Raw genomic sequence first — 19,274 nt, forward strand, 5'->3', positions numbered from 1 at the left:
GCTCAAAGGTAGCCTTTTTCACCTTTGGTGCGTCGAACTCTCGGTGCCGAGATGGGTCGGAGCCGGTATCTCGACCGGAGTCGGATGTCTTCGGCTGTTGTGTGGCCTTTTTCGGTGCCGATGGTTGGTCACGTGTTTTCGGGTTAAGCCATGGCCTGTTGGCGGTTGCATCCCCTTGGCCTTTATGATTTTGGAGTGAGTCTTGGACGGGGCAATTTTACTCACAGTTTTCTGCGGTGTCGTCGGTAGCTCACTTTCGGAGTCGCCGGAGTCCGATTCTTGTATGGAGATTCTTTCCTCCACCTCAACGTCGATCTGTTCTATCGGTGTCGACGCCATCTGTAGTCTTCTGGCTCTTCGATCGCGTAGGGTCTTTTTCGATCGAAATGCCCGACAGGCCTCGCAAGTATCCTCCCTGTGTTCCGGTGATAGACACAGATTACAGACCAAGTGTTGGTCTGTATAAGGATACTTGGCGTGGCAATTCGGGCAGAAGAGGAAGGGGGTCCAGTCCATGAGTTTCGACGATGGAAGCGGTCGGGCCGACCAGGCCCCGTTGAAGAGTGGAAACCCGAAGGGCCGCCGGATCGCTTCTACTATCGGTGTCGATGTACTAACACTAAACCGGTACCGAGCGCGAACAATACAGTCGAGTTTTCAATAATTAGCTAACTTTCCCGATTCGAAATACGGAGCGAAGAGGAACACGTCCGAACCCGATGGCGGAAAGAAAACAATCTAAGATGGAGCCGAAAGGGAGGAGTCCCTCGGTCTTGTGACTCGAAAAGACTTCTTCGAAGAAAAACAACTTGTAACACTCCGAGCCCAACACTAGATGGCAGGATAATGCACAGCATGTGTATCTGCAGCTACACATGCCATTGAACATATATATATATGGAAAATGTCACTTACCCAGTGTACATCTGTTCGTGGCATTAGTCGCTGCAGATTCACATGCTGTGCACATCCCGCCATCTGGTGTTGGGCTCGGAGTGTTACAAGTAGTTTTTCTTCGAAGAAGTCTTTTCGAGTCACGAGACCGAGGGACTCCTCCCATTTCGACTCCATTGCGCATGGGCGTCGACTCCATCTTAGATTGTTTTCCCCGCAGAGGGTGAGGCAGGAGTTGTGTATGCTAGTAATAGTGCCCATGCAATGGAGTGAATGCGTATGTACATAATGAAGTTTCAAGTAATATATTTACAAATGTTTAAGATCTACTTCTAAACGGCTACAGGCTCCCGGGGAGGCGGGTGGGCGCATGTGAATCTGCAGCGACTAATGCCACGAACAGATGTACACTGGGTAAGTGACATTTTCCGTTCGATGGCATGTGTAGCTGCAGATACACATGCTGTGCATAGACTAATAAGCAGTTATCTCCCCAAAAAGCGGTGGTTCAGCCTGTAGGAGTTGAAGTAGTTTGAAATAATGTTCTTAGTACAGCTTGACCTACTGTTGCCTGTTGTGCAGTTAACACATCTACACAGTAGTGCTTGGTAAATGTATGAGGCGTAGACCATGTTGCTGCCTTACATATTTCGTTCATTGGAATATTTCCCAGAAAGGCCATGGTAGCACCTTTCTTTCTGGTTGAGTGTGCCTTTGGTGTAATAGGCAGTTCTCTTTTAGCTTTAAGATAGCAGGTTTGAATGCACTTAACTATCCATCTAGCAATGCCTTGTTTTGAAATAGGATTTCCTGTATGAGGTTTTTGAAAGGCGATAAATAGTTGTTTTGTCTTTCGAATTAGTTTTGTTCTGTCAATGTAGTACATTAGTGCTCTTTTGATGTCTAATGTATGTAGTGCTCTTTCAGCTACAGAATCTGGCTGTGGGAAGAACACTGGTAATTCTACCGTTTGATTCAAGTGGAACGGTGAGATTACTTTTGGTAAAAATTTAGGATTGGTCCGTAGAACAACTTTATTTTTGTGTATTTGAATAAATGGTTCTTGAATGGTAAATGCTTGAATCTCACTCACTCTTCTTAGAGATGTGATGGCAATTAAAAATGCAACTTTCCACGTTAAGTATTGCATTTCACAAGAGTGCATGGGCTCAAAAGGTGGACCCATGAGTTGTGTTAAGACAATGTTGAAGTTCCATGAAGGAACTGGTGGTGTTCTTGGTGGTATAATTCTCTTTAGGCCTTCCATAAACGCTTTTATGACTGGTATCCTAAATAATGAAGTTGAGTGCGTAATTTGCAGGTAAGCTGAAATTGCTGGATGCGAAGTTTTGGCATTTTGAGTTTTCTTTTGTTGCAAATAGATCTATTTGTGGCGTTCCCCACATTTTGAAGTATGTGTTCAGTATTTGGGGGTGAATTTCCCATTCGTGGATCTGTTGGTGATCCCGAGAGAGATTGTCTGCTAACTGATTCTGAATCCCTGGAATAAATTGTGCTATTAGGCGAATGTGGTTGTGAATCGCCCAATGCCATATTTTTTGTGTTAGGAGACACAACTGTGTCGAGTGTGTTCCTCCCTGTTTGTTTAGGTAATACATTGTTGTCATGTTGTCTGTTTTGACAAGAGTGTATTTGTGGGTTAATATGGGTTGAAATGCTTTCAGAGCTAGAAACACCGCTAACAGTTCTAAGTGGTTTATATGAAACTGTTTTTGCTGAATGTTCCATTGTCCTTGGATGCTGTGCTGATTGAGGTTTGCTCCCCACCCTGTCATGGATGCATCTGTTATTACGCATTGTGGCACTGGGTCTTGAAAAGGCCGCCCTTGGTTTAAATTTATACTGTTCCACCATTGAAGCGAGATGTATGTTTGGCGGTCTATCAACACCAGATCTAGAAGTTGACCCTGTGCTTGTGACCACTGTGATGCTAGGCACTGTTGTAAGGGCCGCATGTGCAACTTTGCGTTTGGGACAATGGCTATGCATGAGGACATCATGCCTAGGAGTTTCATTACTAATTTGACCTGTATCTTCTGGTTTGGATACATGGCTTGTATTACATTTTGAAATGTTTGGACTCTTTGTGGACTTGGAGTGGCAATCCCTTTTACTGTGTTGATTGTTGCTCCTAGGTATTGCTGTGTTTGACACGGCAGAAGGTGTGACTTTGAGTAATTGATTGGGAAACCTAGTTTGTGTAGGGTTTCTATGACGTAATTTGTGTGTCGTGAACACTGTTTTTGCGTGTTGGTTTTGATTAACCAATCGTCTCGGTACGGGAACACATGTATTTGCTGCCTTCTGATATGTGCAGCTACTACTGCTAGACATTTTGTAAAAACTCTTGGCGCAGTTGTTATTCCGAATGGTAACACTTTGAATTGGTAATGTAACCCTTGGAATACAAACCTTAGGTACTTTCTGTGTGAAGGATGTATTGATATATGGAAATATGCATCCTTTAGATCCAGTGTTGTCATGTAGTCTTGTTGTTTGAGCAGTGGGATTACTTCTTGTAATGTAACCATGTGAAAGTGGTCTGATTTGATGTATGTATTTAATATTCTGAGATCTAGTATAGGTCTTACGAGTTTTGTCTTTTTTGGGTATTAGAAAGTACAGTGAGTAAACTCCTGTGTTTAGTTCTTGTTTTGGTACTAATTCTATTGCCTCTTTTTGGAGCAATGCTTGAACTTCTAATCCTAGAAGATTTATATGTTGTTTCGACATACTGTGTTTTCGGTGGGACTGTTGGAGGGAATTCTCGAAATTCTATGCAATAACCATACTGGATAATTGCTAGTACCCAAGTATCTGTTGTTATCTCCTCCCAATGTTTGTAAAATTGGCTTAATCGTCCCCCCACAGGTGTTATGTGATGGGGATGGGTGACTTGTGAGTCACTGCTTATTTTGAGGACTTTTGGGGCTTTGGAATTTTCCTCTACCTCTTTGGAATTGTCCCCCTCTATATTGCCCCCGAAAACTTCCCCGCTGATATTGGCTTTGGTAAGTGGGCCTTGTGTGTGATGTTGTGGTTTCCGTAGGTTGTCCTCGAAACCCTCCCCTAAAAGGTGTTTTGCGAAAGGTGCCTCTGCTCTGCGGGGAGTAGAGTGCGCCCATGGCTTTTGCCGTATCAGTGTCCTTCTTGAGTTTCTCAATAGCAGTGTCGACTTCCGGCCCAAACAACTGCTGTTCATTAAATGGCATATTTAGCACAGCTTGTTGAATTTCTGGCTTGAAACCTGACGTGCGGAGCCATGCGTGCCTTCTTATTGTTATTGCAGTATTTACTGTCCTTGCAGCCGTATCTGCTGCATCCATTGAAGACCGTATCTGATTATTAGAGATACTTTGTCCTTCTTCCACCACTTGTTGTGCTCTTTTTTGGAACTCCTTGGGTAAGTGTTCTATCAAATGTTGCATCTCATTCCAATGCGCTCTGTCATATCTTGCCAAAAGCGCTTGTGAATTGGCAATGCGCCATTGGTTTGCTGCTTGTGCTGCAACCCTTTTGCCCGCAGCATCAAATTTGCGACTCTCTTTGTCTGGAGGTGGTGCGTCTCCCGAGGTATGAGAGTTTGCTCTCTTACGAGCTGCCCCGACAACTACTGAGTCTGGAGTTAACTGCGTTGTAATATAAACAGGATCTGTTGGCGGTGGCTTGTATTTTTTCTCCACTCTTGGAGTTATGGCTCGGCCTTTAACAGGATCTTGAAAGATTTGTTTTGAATGTTTTAGCATTCCTGGGAGCATAGGTAGTCTTTGGTACTGGCTATGAGTGGAGGTTAGCGTGTTAAATAAGAAGTCATCCTCAATTGGTTCTGAATGCAAGGTGACGTTATGGAAAGCAGCTGCCCTTGCGATCACCTGTGTGTAAGATGTACTGTCCTCAGGAGGGGACGGCCTGGTAGGGTACGAGTCTGGGCTGTTGTCCGATACTGGAGCATCGTAAAGGTCCCATGCATCGGGATCATCTTGACTCATGGCAGTATGAGTCGGGGAGTGCATCAGTGGAGGAGTTGAAACTTTTTTCGGAGGTCTTTTTAGGCTCCGAAGAACCCTTTGTAATTTTCGGCGTGGTGGTGTCTCGATGCTGAATTTGTTCGGTGCCGCTGTGACGGTGCCGAAATTTCTCAGAGCCGATGTCTCGGGTCCGAGATTGCTGTGTGGCGGTATCTCGACCGGAGTCGGATGTCTTCGACACCAGCGTGCCCTTTTTCGGAGCCTTGGCTCGGTCACCGCTTGTTTGGGTTAAGCCATGGCCTGTTGGCGGTGGCGTCCCCTGGGCTTTTGTTGACTTCTCGTGAGTCTTATGTTTCGACGTCTTACTCACGGTTTTCGGCGTTTCTTCGGCCTCGAGCTCTTCCGAGTCCGACTCTTGGATAGAGAAAGCTTCCTCTTCTTCCTCGAAACGCTCTTGTTCTGTTGGCGTCGACGCCATCTGCAGTCTTCTGGCTCTTCGGTCTCTTAACGTCTTTCTGGACCGAAACGCTCGACAGGCCTCACAAGTATCTTCCTTGTGCTCTGGGGACAAGCACAAGTTACAGACCAGATGCTGATCCGTATACGGATACTTGTTATGGCATTTTGGACAGAAGCGGAATGGGGTCCGTTCCATCAGCCTTGAATTCACACGTGGCCGGGCCGACCAGGCCCCGACGGGGGATCGAAAAAACCCCGAAGGGCCACCGGAACTCTTCTAAATTCAGTGACGATCTGTTGTAACTAACCCGATACCGAACGCAAACAATACCGACGTTTTTTCCGAGATTCTAACTAACTTTCCGACCCGAAACACGGAGCAAAAAGGAACACGTCCGAACCAGATGGCGGAAAAAAACCAATCTAAGATGGAGTCAACGCCCATGCGCAATGGAGTCGAAATGGGAGGAGTCCCTCGGTCTCGTGACTTGAAAAGACTTCTTCGAAGAAAAACAACTTGTAACACTCCGAGCCCAACACCAGATGGCGGGATGTGCACAGCATGTGTCTCTGCAGCTACACATGCCATCGAACATATATATATATATATATATATATATATATATATATATATACATACACACACACATATAACAACATTTAAGGCGTGCTCCAGGGTACCCACCCGTGGGCGGGACCATTAATTTCTTATGACTATTGATAAGGATCCCCTGGAAGAGAAGTTTGAGTTACCCAATTTCTAGGACCTTTGGTGCCAAATCACAAGGCTCAGCTGCCGGGATCCTGATCGCTCAATCGACCTTGCCTCAGCGTGAGAAGGTCCGGCCTCAATGAGAGCCTCTTGGGACGACAGAAGGCCATGTCGAAGAAGATGTTGAGTTGAGTGCCCCAGCCAGTGAGAGAAGGGTTTGTGGTGTTGGTCACCTACTGGATCTGCACCAGGCCTGCTTTGTAACAAAACTTGTGCTTTAGCCTGTACCGATACTGGATCCTCCCAGTAATCCTCCGCTTGCAACCACTGGACTGCGGGGCACATTAGAGGGGGAGCATGTGAAGAGTTGTGTGTGGAACAAGGGAAATGCACAAGGCCATCATTCCTTGAAGGCGCATGATAGTCCACACTGTAGGCTGAATGAACAGAAAAAGAGTAAGCAACTGCTGAAAAGTTGTGACTCTGTTGACAGGAGTAAGCATTCCCCTTAATGGCATCCAATACGGACACAAGGAAGGGTTGTGTTTGTAGAACCTGCAAATGGGACATGGTAGCATTTATGGTGACGCTCAGACTGCGGAGCAAGGACAACACTGTCTGAGTGTGTGTTAGATTTTGCAGCTTGTTGCTGCTCTTAATCAGTCAATCGTCAAAGTAGTGAAAGCTGTGAATGCCCTCTATGAGGTAAAGAGGTGCATTATATGGTGTGGTTGTACGACCTCACTGTGTAATACACTTATCAACCCCATTAAGACCCTTAGGTTTGTTTGTCAAAACTTATGCTCGACCATGGGTGGCCGTGGCTCTGAGCAGCAAGGATTACACAACAGAACCAGGGTAAAAGCATTTAAACTATTCCTAAACAATTGAAGAAAAAAAATCGAAAAGACACTAAAGAAATCCAAAACAAATTTATAAAAATAGACTACTTATATGAATTTTTAGACATCCAAAAGATCCAGGGGAGAATTCCGGGGGGATAGAATATACAAGGTATATTAAATCAAAGCATTTCACTCAACTGTAAATAAGCATTGACAAATTCAAAGAATTTGACACTTAGAAACCTCTTCACTAAAAGGTTTGGGCTAGTTTTAATACAATCACTTCGAATCACTTTAAGTGACCAACTCCAGTAGGCAACCAGTCAGTGGGACCAGCAAGATCCTCAGAAACAGTTACCTCAGCAGAGAAGGCAGTCTTCAGTCAGTTTCAGGCACTTTTATCCCTAGCAGGGCTTTCCAATGGAAGGGTTCCTGATGTAAAGGGTGAAGGATGCTTAAAGAAGCTCAACGAATGCTGTGGGAGCAATGAGGTCGACGGGGGTCTTGCTGCGATTACTCCTCAGTTCAGAAAGTAGGTGAGGAGATTGTGGTCAGATAGTCAATGTCCTTTGCAGACCTCTTAGTGCTGGCAGAAGTCCAGTCGCCACTGGACTACTGGCCTTCCAGTATCACTGTCACAGGTCAATCCTTCCGTGGTCGATAATTAGTCCCCTCAAGGTCTAACGGGCTCCTTCAGCTGTTGTGTCCTTGTGCTGCAAAGAGGAGAACAATCAGCTGGCTTTTGGAATCTTTTGGCTTTGGCTGGGCTCTGGCGATTACAACTCCTTAAGCAGGATACAGCAGGCACAGTCCATGATGGTGCAGCTGCTCTTTGCTGGGTCCATGATGCAGGAGGGCAGTCCTTCCTCGGTCCGTCCAGTACGGTCAAGATCTCAGTTCAGGGGGCCAGGTATGCCCTACTTATGCACAGAAAAAGTCCTCACAGCAAGATTCTGTTAATGTCCAATATATCATCAGGTTCCCTCCCATCTAATGACCACTGCTAGCGACAGGAGTCATCTGGGCATACCAGGATCCACCATTCTGCTCACTTCCAATATGACAGGACCCGTCTGTGGAGGAGAGCATGCACTTCTTCCTGAAGGAGGGACAGGTGATGTTTGATAAGACCATTTATACTGAGGGGTTTTGAACTTTTTCTCATCCCTCTGGTTCACTACTCTTTCCTTAACAGGATCCGTAAAATTGTCAGAGGCAGGAGTGGACAATACGTTTGGATTATGAGTCTGCACAAAGATGTGGATGTCCACTTTGTGATATGCTGCATCCCTCTGAATCACCTCATGATATACCGTGGTGTCATCAGGGGATGAGGCCCTTATTGTGTGTTGGTCAAGATCGAAGACACCTAGGGCATCCATATTAAAGTCATCCCGGAGATCATCAGTGGTGTCTTGGCCTGTGGGCTCATCATATGGGTCAAAGTGGCTCGGAGGTCTACCTGCCTCTGAATATTAAAGAGGGGACCCCTCTGACGAATTATGCAGAGGCACTGGGGGGTGGCGTACATGGCGTGAGGCAGAGGTGGACTGCGTGTCAGAGAAGAGGACTAGGTCCTTATGTCTCTTTGGTGCCGGCTCAGAGAAGGAGACCTGGAAGAAGATTCCCCTATGAAGGCTGGTCTCCTCTTCATCGGAAGAGACTTTTTAGGCAGCTGCAGAGGCAGTTTCGACATGACTTCGCCTGTAACTGGGTGCATAGACAGTCGCATCTGTCTGGTGTCCAATTCGTGTTGGAGCATCTCAAGGATCAGAGCCTTGATGTCCTTTGATCCGAGTACGGATAGAGGCCTCAAGGTCATATTCACTCGGTTTCAGCATCGAGCAGGGTTTTGGCATCAAGGCTAGTTTAGAACTCAACAGGGTCTTGTGCACTGCTGTTGATGAAGTCTTTGGTGCAGACTTTGGATAGAACTGATGGTGCTTGGACTCATTGGGGCAGTCAAGCTCAACACCCTTGGATGGAGACTTGCTTGGCTCTGAAGGTTTTAGTCGGTGCCTAACAGAACTCAAGGCCAGCCATGGCTCTGGGCTCTGCATCAATGCTCAGAGCTCAACATCCAACTCCCTTAGGATCAGTGGTCTCCCTCAGTGTGGGACTTCTTTTGTGGCCCTGGCTTGGTGACATAGGCTTTGGGGGCCAATGGTATACTAACAAAAGTGGGCGTAGTCTTTGTACGAGTGCCGGGTAGACATCCTCCACCTGCTCGTTGTCAATCTAATTCGAGGATACTGCCTCGTAACTGGTTGGTCAGTTGCATGGCTGGGAGACCAGACAGGCCAGATTCTTCCTGCTATGTGAAGCTAAGGGAGGCTTCTTCCCCAAAGATGTCCAGGGGTTTCTGAGGTACATTCTATTGTGTGCCTAGCACCATGCCCTTCGATAGCCGAGGGTTTTTTGGGATCTGAAGGTGAGGCATGACAGACAGTAGATATCGTCATGGTTGGGGGCTGGAAGAAGTTGCACACTTTGTGGCGGTCTGCCCAAGAATATTTTGAACAGAAATATGGGTAATTTTCAAAGGATGCCCATCCATTCACCCATTTTCTGGCAAGGACATGCTGGAGGCGGTTTTTAACCTGGGTTGTCGACACCAGTCTTCAGTGCTGCAAAAGGTTTTCCCACATCAGGACGACAAAGTACCGGCACTCAAATCCAAGGAGGTGGGTTTGAGGAGTAACTGAACCAGGCTGATGAAAACATGTTCAGGAAATTGCAAACTCTCAGCCCACTTGGTACAAGTCAGAACCAGATGTAGTCAGTACCAATGCGCAATATACAACAAAAGGAGGAGTCACCCCAGATCTTGCAACGGGAGACTTTTTTGAGGCAGAACAACTTGCAAACATCCAATCCCAATACTAGAATGTAGGAGTATTCTATGCCTGTGGTTCTACATTTATACATGATACAAATATTTTCAGCCTGAAACCTGTTACACTCAATAGCATTACTCCAAGAACTTGCATAGAACCAGTGAAGAGGATCACCACACAGGATAGGCCTGCTGCTACACTGACATGAAGGGTGCTCAATATTCCTCCCGGAATAGAGTAACCTTTTCTACGTGTGCAAGCAGACCATTCTGAAAAAAACACATATCAGTGGTAGTACAGTCAAAAGTGCAGAGGTGTAGCAGATTGCTATTCCCCAGACAGGAGACATAGGGAACATGCAAATCATCTTTTGTCAACAGCTGGAGGAATAAATGAAAAGAATGCAACATTAAGGGGGGTCATTAGGACCCCAGAGGTCCCGGACTGCCCCGCCAGTTCTTTGCGGTAGTACCGCCAACAGGCTGGCAGTGTCCACCAGGCGTATTAGGACCGTGGTGCATTCGCCACGGTGATACCACCGGTACCGCCAGCCTACCGCCAGGCGGTCATAATCCACCAGGGATTATGAGTCCCCATCCGCCAGCCTGTCCATGGCGGTAAACACCACCATGGAAAGGCTGGCAGTAAGTGGGACTTGGGGTGCCCCTGGCACTGCCCATGCACAGCCCCATCGCGCATTTCACTCCCCGAATTACGGGCAGTGAAATGTGCGACGGGTGCTGCTGCCCCCGCTGCACATCAACATTGCCACCGGCTCTATTACAAGCCGGCTTCAATGTTAATGTGACTTTTCCGCTGGGCCACCGGGCGGAAACGCTGATTCCGTCCTCTGGCCCAGCGGAAAAGTCATAATAGGGCACCACGCATATCGCCAGCACTGGTGGTATTGTGGCACCCACGGCTTCGGCAGTCTTTAGAAAAGACCACTGAAGTCGTGATGACCCCCTAAGTGTCAAGATAAAAAGAAGAAGAGTGTGAAAAACAGCAAAAAACTTTAGTCAAATGTTTTCAATCCACAGTGGGGAGGAGAGGGTACAGAATACTGGCAAGGATGATTATGGCGGGGAAGGGTGCATATCTAGGCAAAAAGAAAACCTGCGTGTGTGGTTCCTGCCACACAAATTAACAGCTATTAAGGAAGCTAACGTTAAAAGGAGTGGTAGCCACTGGTAGAGAATGAGAGACAGACAGTACATAGGTTTATGAGTTTAAGCTCTCTTCTTTTAATAACAATCCTAAAATAACAGAAATGTATCACACCCTACCAACAGCACTAACCATCCCACCCCTACAAAGGCCTGCAACACATGCAAACATTGAAGCTTTCTTTATAACATGTACGAAGCATGAGAAAGCCCAGGGTACTCACCGACTTCAGAGTCCTTATGCTCTCATGAATCGGCCTTGGCAACCCCACCACCGTGTTAGTGTCACTGGCAATGACAAGAGAAAAGAGATTTACCATATGCAGAAGAAGTCTACAAATTAAAGCAATTCACATTACAGACCAAGGAGCAGCATGCTGCACACCTTAGTGTGCATTGCTTGAGATCAGAGAATGAACAGCACATAGCACATCAGTAATTCATCTGTTCTTCACTGATTTGTTTTGTTGACAATCATTGGGATTCACAAGTAATTCCAAAAGTGAGGAATGAGGATTCAATGCTGGCGAATGGACTCAAAACCTTTTAGTTTCACAGTAGTTTCAAATTGAACATCTCTGCAGGGCTTAATAGATTTAAACTTTTTTCAGAAGAAATTTACCTGGTTAATTTGATAAGAAACTAACGTAACTGGTGAACATCAGTCATGATCTTTGCCCCACCACAGTAATTAAGTGAACTCACAAATGAAACTATGTTGCACTGGGAGATGTAATAAGACTGTTCCACAAAAATGATAATCTTAATGGCATAGCTTCTCAGAGGCTGATGATCTCTTTAATGGATTATGCAGCAAGCTCTTAATTCACAACATTCTTCACTCTTTGGAAGCCTGGTCTAGTGAAAAACAGGTTTCCAAAAAACAAGCTGGTTCTCACGCTGGCACAAGAAGCTCCCAACATGCATGCAGAAGAGACTTTAACAGGGTGGATCAATTGAAACCCACCACTACCATATTCAGTGACTTAAAAAATATTTTAGCACCTGGTCTTTGCATCCTTTGCTGAAAAATCTGACTGCTTAGCAATCAAAAAAGGCCAAACATTTCATGACATAGATGTTCCAGTCTGTGATGCTCTAAAAACATACCAGAATCTCTATCCCTTCCTACTTATGTGATTCTTGTAAGGGGAATCAGAAATCTCCAATTGGGTAGAAAGCAGGAGAAGAAAAACTGAGGCAATTATATTCTCACTGGGATGTTCTACTTGTGTGTTAGCCCTAGATAAGATCCTAAAGGTATACTTTAAAATTATGTGTTAACTTTTTTGTTGCTGTTTCCCTTCTCTTTCAAAGTGACTGATTTATGCAAAACCAGGAATGTTGATTTTTTTAAATGTGAAGTGAATTCACCTTTTACCACTCATATCACCAACACGCAATAAACAAGCTTCATAAAATCTGAATATCACAATAGAAAGAAAAGCAGTAAATAAGTATCAGGAGTATTATTGACCTCAAATGTATGCATCTTAATGATTTGTATTATTATATTTTTATTGATATCAATGCTGCCCAATTTAGGGTGTCAAAGATCTATGATTAAAGACAAATACTACACAACCAGTGTCATGAATTCAAGTCCAAACATTTTGCACAGCATGTTAGTGCTAGGGTAGCTTGGAGACAGGACATAGCACGTAAGGTTTACAGGTTTAAAAAACAACCGCTGGTTCCAACAGACAGGGAAGATTTCAGACTTATCCAAGTGAAACAAAAAAAACTATCCCCACTGAATGGAACCAAACCAATAAGTGGGATGATACACTCCTGTCACAGTTGTATGCTGTCAGACCTTACTTTTAAGGATATGGTCAAGATACGAGGACATTCTTAAGAAATGTAGAAAAGTTGCACACCCTCTTCTCTGGTGTTACTCCAAGCATGGCTTACAAACTTGCAGTTTTTTTTTCTTTGGTACTAGAAATGTAAGGCTAAATGCGAGGAAGTGCTGGGAAAAAAAATAATAGAATGCACATAATCATAGCTACATTTTGAAAGATATGGGATGGTTTCTCTGTTAGTTTGGAAGAGGTGCATAATGGCAGTTTGACATTAACAATAATGCAACAAATACAATTTACCCTGAACAATGTAATGTGTATAGATAAATCACAGTGATGGGAACGGGAAGTCATTAGATGTCAGTGTCCTTGGTTGAGTTGGGGTATTAATATTGCTTACTGATGTTTCCTTGATTGAACCCCCCGGGTGCCTGGGGCCAGCTGGTCTCGTCCTCGGCCAGGGGGCTTGTGCCGAGGACGAGAGCAGCTCGTCCTGTACCCTGAGCGCTCCCCCGTCAGGGATGGAAGGGGAATTGCTTTCCCTTCCACACCTGCCCTCCACCCCATGACATCTGATGACGTCAGTGCTCAATTGTGCGCTGACCTCATGAGAGGTTGCTTCCCATTGCACTGGAAGCTCAGCTTCCAGCGTGATCTGAAGAGAAATGCAAAGCATTTCTCTTCTGATCGGGGGCTGAGGGCAGGCAGAGGCATGAAAGGAAAGGAAAGACCTTTCCTTTCATGTCTCTGAGTATTTGGCTGCAGAAATGTCCAGTAGACACCAGGGAGTTTCTTTTTGTTTTTTGAATTACACATAAGGGGAGCGACCCCTTGAGCAAGGGTCGCTTTTTTTAAGGCCTTTTCTGCCCCCACGGGGGAGATCAGCCACTAGAGACACCAGAGATTTGTTTTTTCAGGTCAGTTACACGCAAGGGGTGCGACCCCTTAGGCAGAAATCACTCAGACACCAGGGATTGGTGTTTGTGTTGTTTTAGGGGGGGTGGGGCAGGGGGCAGCCCCTTGGTCAAGGGTCGTCCATGGGGGCACATTAATGTTGGGCATTTCATGGAAGGCCCATCTGCTCCCGTTGTTCGATCCACTCCGTTTTTATTTTGCCAAATGTTGAGGTTTGCAAAAGATTCTGGGTATCAGAACCTGGTGAGATTCCCCTAGGAGTCTAGTTTTGACAAATGCACAGGTTTGGTAACTTTCCCTAGGTGCCGGCTGAGCTAGAGGCCAAAATCCACAGCTAGACACTTTCCAAAAAACACGCCTCTTTGGAATGTAAAAATGTGATGTGTCCATGTTGCATTTCCTGTCGCGGGCATTAGGCCTACCCACACAGGTGAGGTACCATTTGTATTGGGAGACTTGGGGGAACACAGAATACAAACAAGTGGTAGAGCCCCTTGTCTTTCTCTACACTTTTTCCTTCCAAATGTAAGGCAGCAAAAAAGACGTCTAATTGAGAAATGCTCAGTAATTCACATGCTAATATAGGGACCCCAGAATTCAGAGATGTGCAAATAACCACTGCTTCTCAACACCTTATCTTGTGCCCTTTTTGGAAATACAAAGGTTTCCTTGATATTTTCACTCTTTATATTTCACCAAATGAATTGCTGTATACCTACCTGGTATACAATGTAAACCCACTGCAAGGTGCAGCTCCTTTATTGGCTCTGGGTACCTAGGATTCTTGATGAACCTTCAAGCCCTATATAACCCCGCAACCAGAAGAGTTCAGCAGACCTAACGTTATATTGCTTTTGAAAATCTGACATCAAAGGAAAAAGTTACAGAGTAAAACGTGGAGAAAAATTGCTGTTTTTTGTTTTTTACTTCAATTTCAATATTTCATTTCAGCTGTTATTTTCTGTAGGAAAACCTTGCCAGATCTACACAAATGACCCCTTGCTGAATTTAGAATTGTGTCTACTTTTTAGAAATGGTTAGCTGTCCAGGGCCCAGCACTGGTTTCACACCTATTTCTGTCACTAACTGGAAGTAGGCTAAAAGCACAACAAATAGTAAAAATGCGGTATGTCTCAGTAAAATGCCAAAATTGTGTTGGAAAGCGTGGTTTTTCTGATTCAAGACTGCCTATTCCTGAAAGCTAGGAAGATGGTGATTTTAGAACTGCAAACTCTTTGTTGATGCCATTTTCTGGGGAAAAAGCACAAGCTTTTTCTGCAGCACTTTTGCCCCAGTTTCTTTTTAAACGACAATTTCGCTGCATTTTGGCAAATTTCTTGGTCTACTCCAGGGGAACCCACAAACTCTTGGTACCTCTGGAATCCCTAAGATTTTGGGAAAAAAGGAAGCAAATTTGGCGTGGGTAGCTTACGTGGACAAAAAGTTATGAGGGCCTAAGTGCGAACTGACCCAAATAGCCCCAAAAAAGGCCTGCCACGTGAGAGGGAAAAGGCCTGGCAGCAAGGGAGTTAAACAGAAAGTAGTATTTTTGGTGCAGAGAGTGAAGCCTACAAGATTTCTTGCGGATCCGAAATTATATTTTTTACATAAACTTACGTAGCTGCATGAAAGATTCAAAGCACAGAATAAACTACATATAGGGAAAATAACACTTTTAAACTAGTGATACTAGGTGGCAGATTACTGAGTATGTGGACAGTTAACTTCTCCAGCACACTACACTGGTATTTAGGGTGGAACCGCTGGAAATACGAATATAGCAAAAAAAGTCTCCGGAAGGAGCTGGCCCTTTCTACATAATATAGCAGCCTGAAAAGAGAAAGGGTGGGGGGTAAATGGCTCTTATATTTTTCTTCCCAGGGTGACTAAATGTAAAACTGCTCACTTGAACGACAATTAGGTAATCCTTTTGTCCTGGTTGTGATCTGACTTGGAGGAGGACAAACACAGTCAAACACATGTCACCAGACTGAATTACTGACCTGGGCAAACAAAGATAGACATGTGTCACTTTACAAGTTGCCAAGACATAAATATATATTTGAAAGTGTTTTTAACTTTCTCAAACTCTATAGATTAACATCTTGGTACTTAATAACAATTATTTACTACTACGGAAATGGAACCTATTTTTAGACTGAAAGATGGAGCTAAAAGCTGTACAGATTCAAATGTATATCTTGCACATTACCTGCAACTGCTAAAGTGGGCACATTAACCGCTGATTTATTTCACAGGCTTTGCACTGTAACTTGTTTGCTTTTACATACAATCTTAACAAGTGAAAACGTCTATGTCAGAGATAGCCCTGCTACAATAAAAATATTATCTGTGAAACTCTGTTAAAGCACAGGCTCCAACAAACTGTTGAGGTGCCAAAATGTATACACACTGATAACCAGTGAATTTAAGAAATTGGTCATTTATTGGAAATTATCCACTTAAACTCAGAGAACTAGTCACTAAAAACATAGCATCCTGATAGCAGATTATGAGTTTGATTAGACAGCACAAGCAGTGCATATCGGAAGTGTAAGGAAATGCCTCCTTTGCATGGTTACCCCCTGACTTTTTGCCTTTGCTGATGCTAAGTTATGATTTGAAAGTGTGCTGGGACCCTGCTAACCAGGCCCCAGCACCACTGTTCTTTCCCTAAACTGTACCTTTGTCTCCACAATTGGCACAACCCTGGCACTCAGGTAAGTCCCTTGTAACTGGTACCCCTGGTACCAAGGGCCCTGATGCCAGGGAAGGTCTCTAAGGGCTGCAGCATGTCTTATGCCACCCTAGGGACTCCTCATTCAGCACATGCATACTGCTTCACAGTTTGTGTGTGCTGGTGGGGAGAAAATGACTAAGTCGACATGGCACTCCCCTCAGAGTGCCATGCCAACCTCACACTGCCTGTGGCATAGGTAAGTCACCCCTCTAGCAGGCCTTACAGCCCTAAGGCAGGGTGCACTATACCACAGGTGAGGGCATAGGTGCATGAGCACTATGCCCCTACAGTGTCTAAGCAAAACCTTAGACATTGTAAGTGCAGGGTAGCCATAAGAGTATATGGTCTGGGAGTTTGTCAAACACAAACTCCACAGCACCATAACGGCTACACTGAAAACTGGGAATTTTGGTATCAAACTTCTCAGCACAATAAATGCACACTGATGCCAGTGTGCAATTTATTGTAAAATACACCCGAGGGCATCTTAGAGATGCCCCCTGAAAACATACCCGACTTCCAGTGTAGGCTGACTAGTTTCTGCAAGCCTGCCACACACCAGACATGTTGCTGGCCACACGGGGAGAGTGCCTTTGTCAGTCTGTGGCCAGGAACAAAGCCTGTACTGAGTGGAGGTGCTTCTCACCACCCCCTGCACGAACTGTAACACCTGGTGGTGAGCCTCAAAGGCTCACCCCCTTTGTTACAGCACCACAGGGCATCCCAGCTAGTGGAGATGCCCGCCCCTCCGGCCACTGCCCCCACTTTTGGCGGCAAGGCTGGAGGAGATAATTAGGAAAACAAGGAGAAGTCACCCACCAGTCAGGCCAGCCCCTAAGGTGTCCTGAGCTGATTCCTGCAACCTTAACCAGAAGAAGGACTGCTGACCTGAAGCCCTGCAGTGAAGACTGAGACGACAACTGCTTTGGCCCCAGCCCTACCGGCCTGTCTCCCAACTTCGAAGAAAACTGCAACAGCGACGCATCCAACAGGGACCAGGGACCTCTGAAGCCTCAGAGGACTGCCCTGCAACCAAGGACCAAGAAACTCCCATGAACAGCAGCCCTGTTCAACAATCTGCAACTTTCTTGCAACAAACAAACGAATTTGAAGACTTCACGTTTCCCGCCGGAAGCGTGAGACTTTCCACTCTGCACCCGACGTCCCCGGCTCGACCTGCGGAAAACCAACACTACAGGTAGGACTCCCCGGCGAATGCGAGCCCGTGAGTAGCCAGAGACAACTCCTCTGAGCCCCCACAGCGACGCCTGCAAAGGAAATCCAGAGGCTCCCCCTGACTGCGACTGCCTGTAACAAGGGACCCGATGCCAAGAACCAACACTGCACCCGCAGCCCCCAGGACCTGAAGGAACCGAACTCCAGTGCAGGAGCGACCCCCAGGCGACCCTCTGCCTAGCCCAGGTGGTGGCTACCCCGAGGAGCCCCCCCTGTGCCTGCCTGCATCGTTGAAGAGACCCCCGGGTCTCCCCATTACTTCCTATACAAAACCCGACGCCTGTTTGCACTCTGCACCCAGCCGCCCCAGTGCCGCTGAGGGTGTACTTTCTGTGCCTGCTTGTGTGGCCCCCGGTGCCCTATAAAAACCCCCTGGTCTGCCCCCCGAGGACACGGGTACTTACCTGCTGGCAGACTGGAACCGGGGCACACCTGTTCTCCATTGCAGCCTATGTGTTTTGGGCACCTCTTTGACCTCTGCACCTGACCGGCCCTGAGCTGCTGGTGTGGTAACTTTGGGGTTGCCTTGAACCCCCAACGGTGGGCTACCTTGGATCCAACTTTGAGACTTGTAAGTGTTTTACTTACCTGTGAACTTAACCTTTACTTACCTCCCCAGGAACTGTTGATTTTTGCACTGTGTCAACTTTTAAAATAGCTTATTGCCATTTTTGCCAAGACTGTGCATGATAATGTGATTATTCAAAGTTCCTAGAGTTCCTAAGTGAAATACCTTTCATTGAAAGTATTACTTGTAAATCTTGAACCCATGGTTCTTAAAATAAACTAAGAAAATATATTTTTCTATATAAAAACCTATTGGCCTGGAATTGTCTTTGAGTGTGTGTTCCCCATTTATTGCCTGTGTGTGTTCAACAAATGCTTAACTCTACTCTCTGATAAGCCTACTGCTCGACCACACTACCACAAAATAGAGCATTAGAATTATCTCTTTTTGCCACTATCTTACCTCTAAGGGGGACCCTTGGAATCTGTGCACACTATTTCTTACTTTGAAATAGTATATACAGAGCCAACTTCCTACAGGAAGAAAAACATTGAACAACATATCCTCTGTCTTTAAAATAGAGTAAATGCGCATGTTGTAATAGAACGTTTGTAATCTTGATTAACTGGTGTGTGAAATGAGGTTGTGGACTGATGTGAGTATATTGGGTGGGACGAGTTGGTGAGAGGAGGGACACGATCCGGTACATGTTAACTTGAGAATACTGTATAAATTGTGCTATCTATAGAAGAAGACATGGATTAGAGTCCAGATACTTAATACTGACAGACTTGAAAGATGATTATCTTTTTATGGAATATGTTTGCTTTCTAAGTGACGTAGGAACAGTTTCATTAGGATCAAATGTAACAATGTGTATATGGATGGGTTGATCAATGATCACAATCAGATACTGAGATATCTTATTCATGTTCTCGCTTAACGGTTTTTAATTAAGAAAAAAAAAAAAACAGTGTATACAAAAAAACAAAGCTTGGATAGATTTCTTGGCTTTCACAGAATTAAAGTGTTCAGAATTCGAAAAAATAAATAGTTGAGTCAAGATTTCAAAGCTCATGCTGGCACTGTAGAAGAAGCTAGTGATGTGACTGCCTAAGAAGCATGATCCCTTTTTTTTTAGTTAAAAAAACAACAAAAACGGGTGGGG

The 19,274-nt window shown here is 45.2% G+C and overlaps 1 protein-coding gene across 2 annotated transcripts in view; it reads right to left on the reverse strand.

Moving 5' to 3' along the window:
* Positions 1-19,274, reverse strand: part of STRIP1 (striatin interacting protein 1) — a 263,231-nt gene that overhangs the window by 55,062 nt on the left and 188,895 nt on the right. For both annotated transcript variants that reach the window (XM_069238339.1, XM_069238338.1), the window contains exon 12: positions 11,127-11,190. In XM_069238339.1, coding sequence (XP_069094440.1) covers positions 11,127-11,190 — 64 coding nt within the window. The remainder of the gene's footprint in view (positions 1-11,126; positions 11,191-19,274) is intronic.

Source organism: Pleurodeles waltl, chromosome 6 (assembly GCF_031143425.1).
Source record: "Pleurodeles waltl isolate 20211129_DDA chromosome 6, aPleWal1.hap1.20221129, whole genome shotgun sequence".
Lineage (NCBI taxonomy): Eukaryota > Metazoa > Chordata > Amphibia > Caudata > Salamandridae > Pleurodeles > Pleurodeles waltl.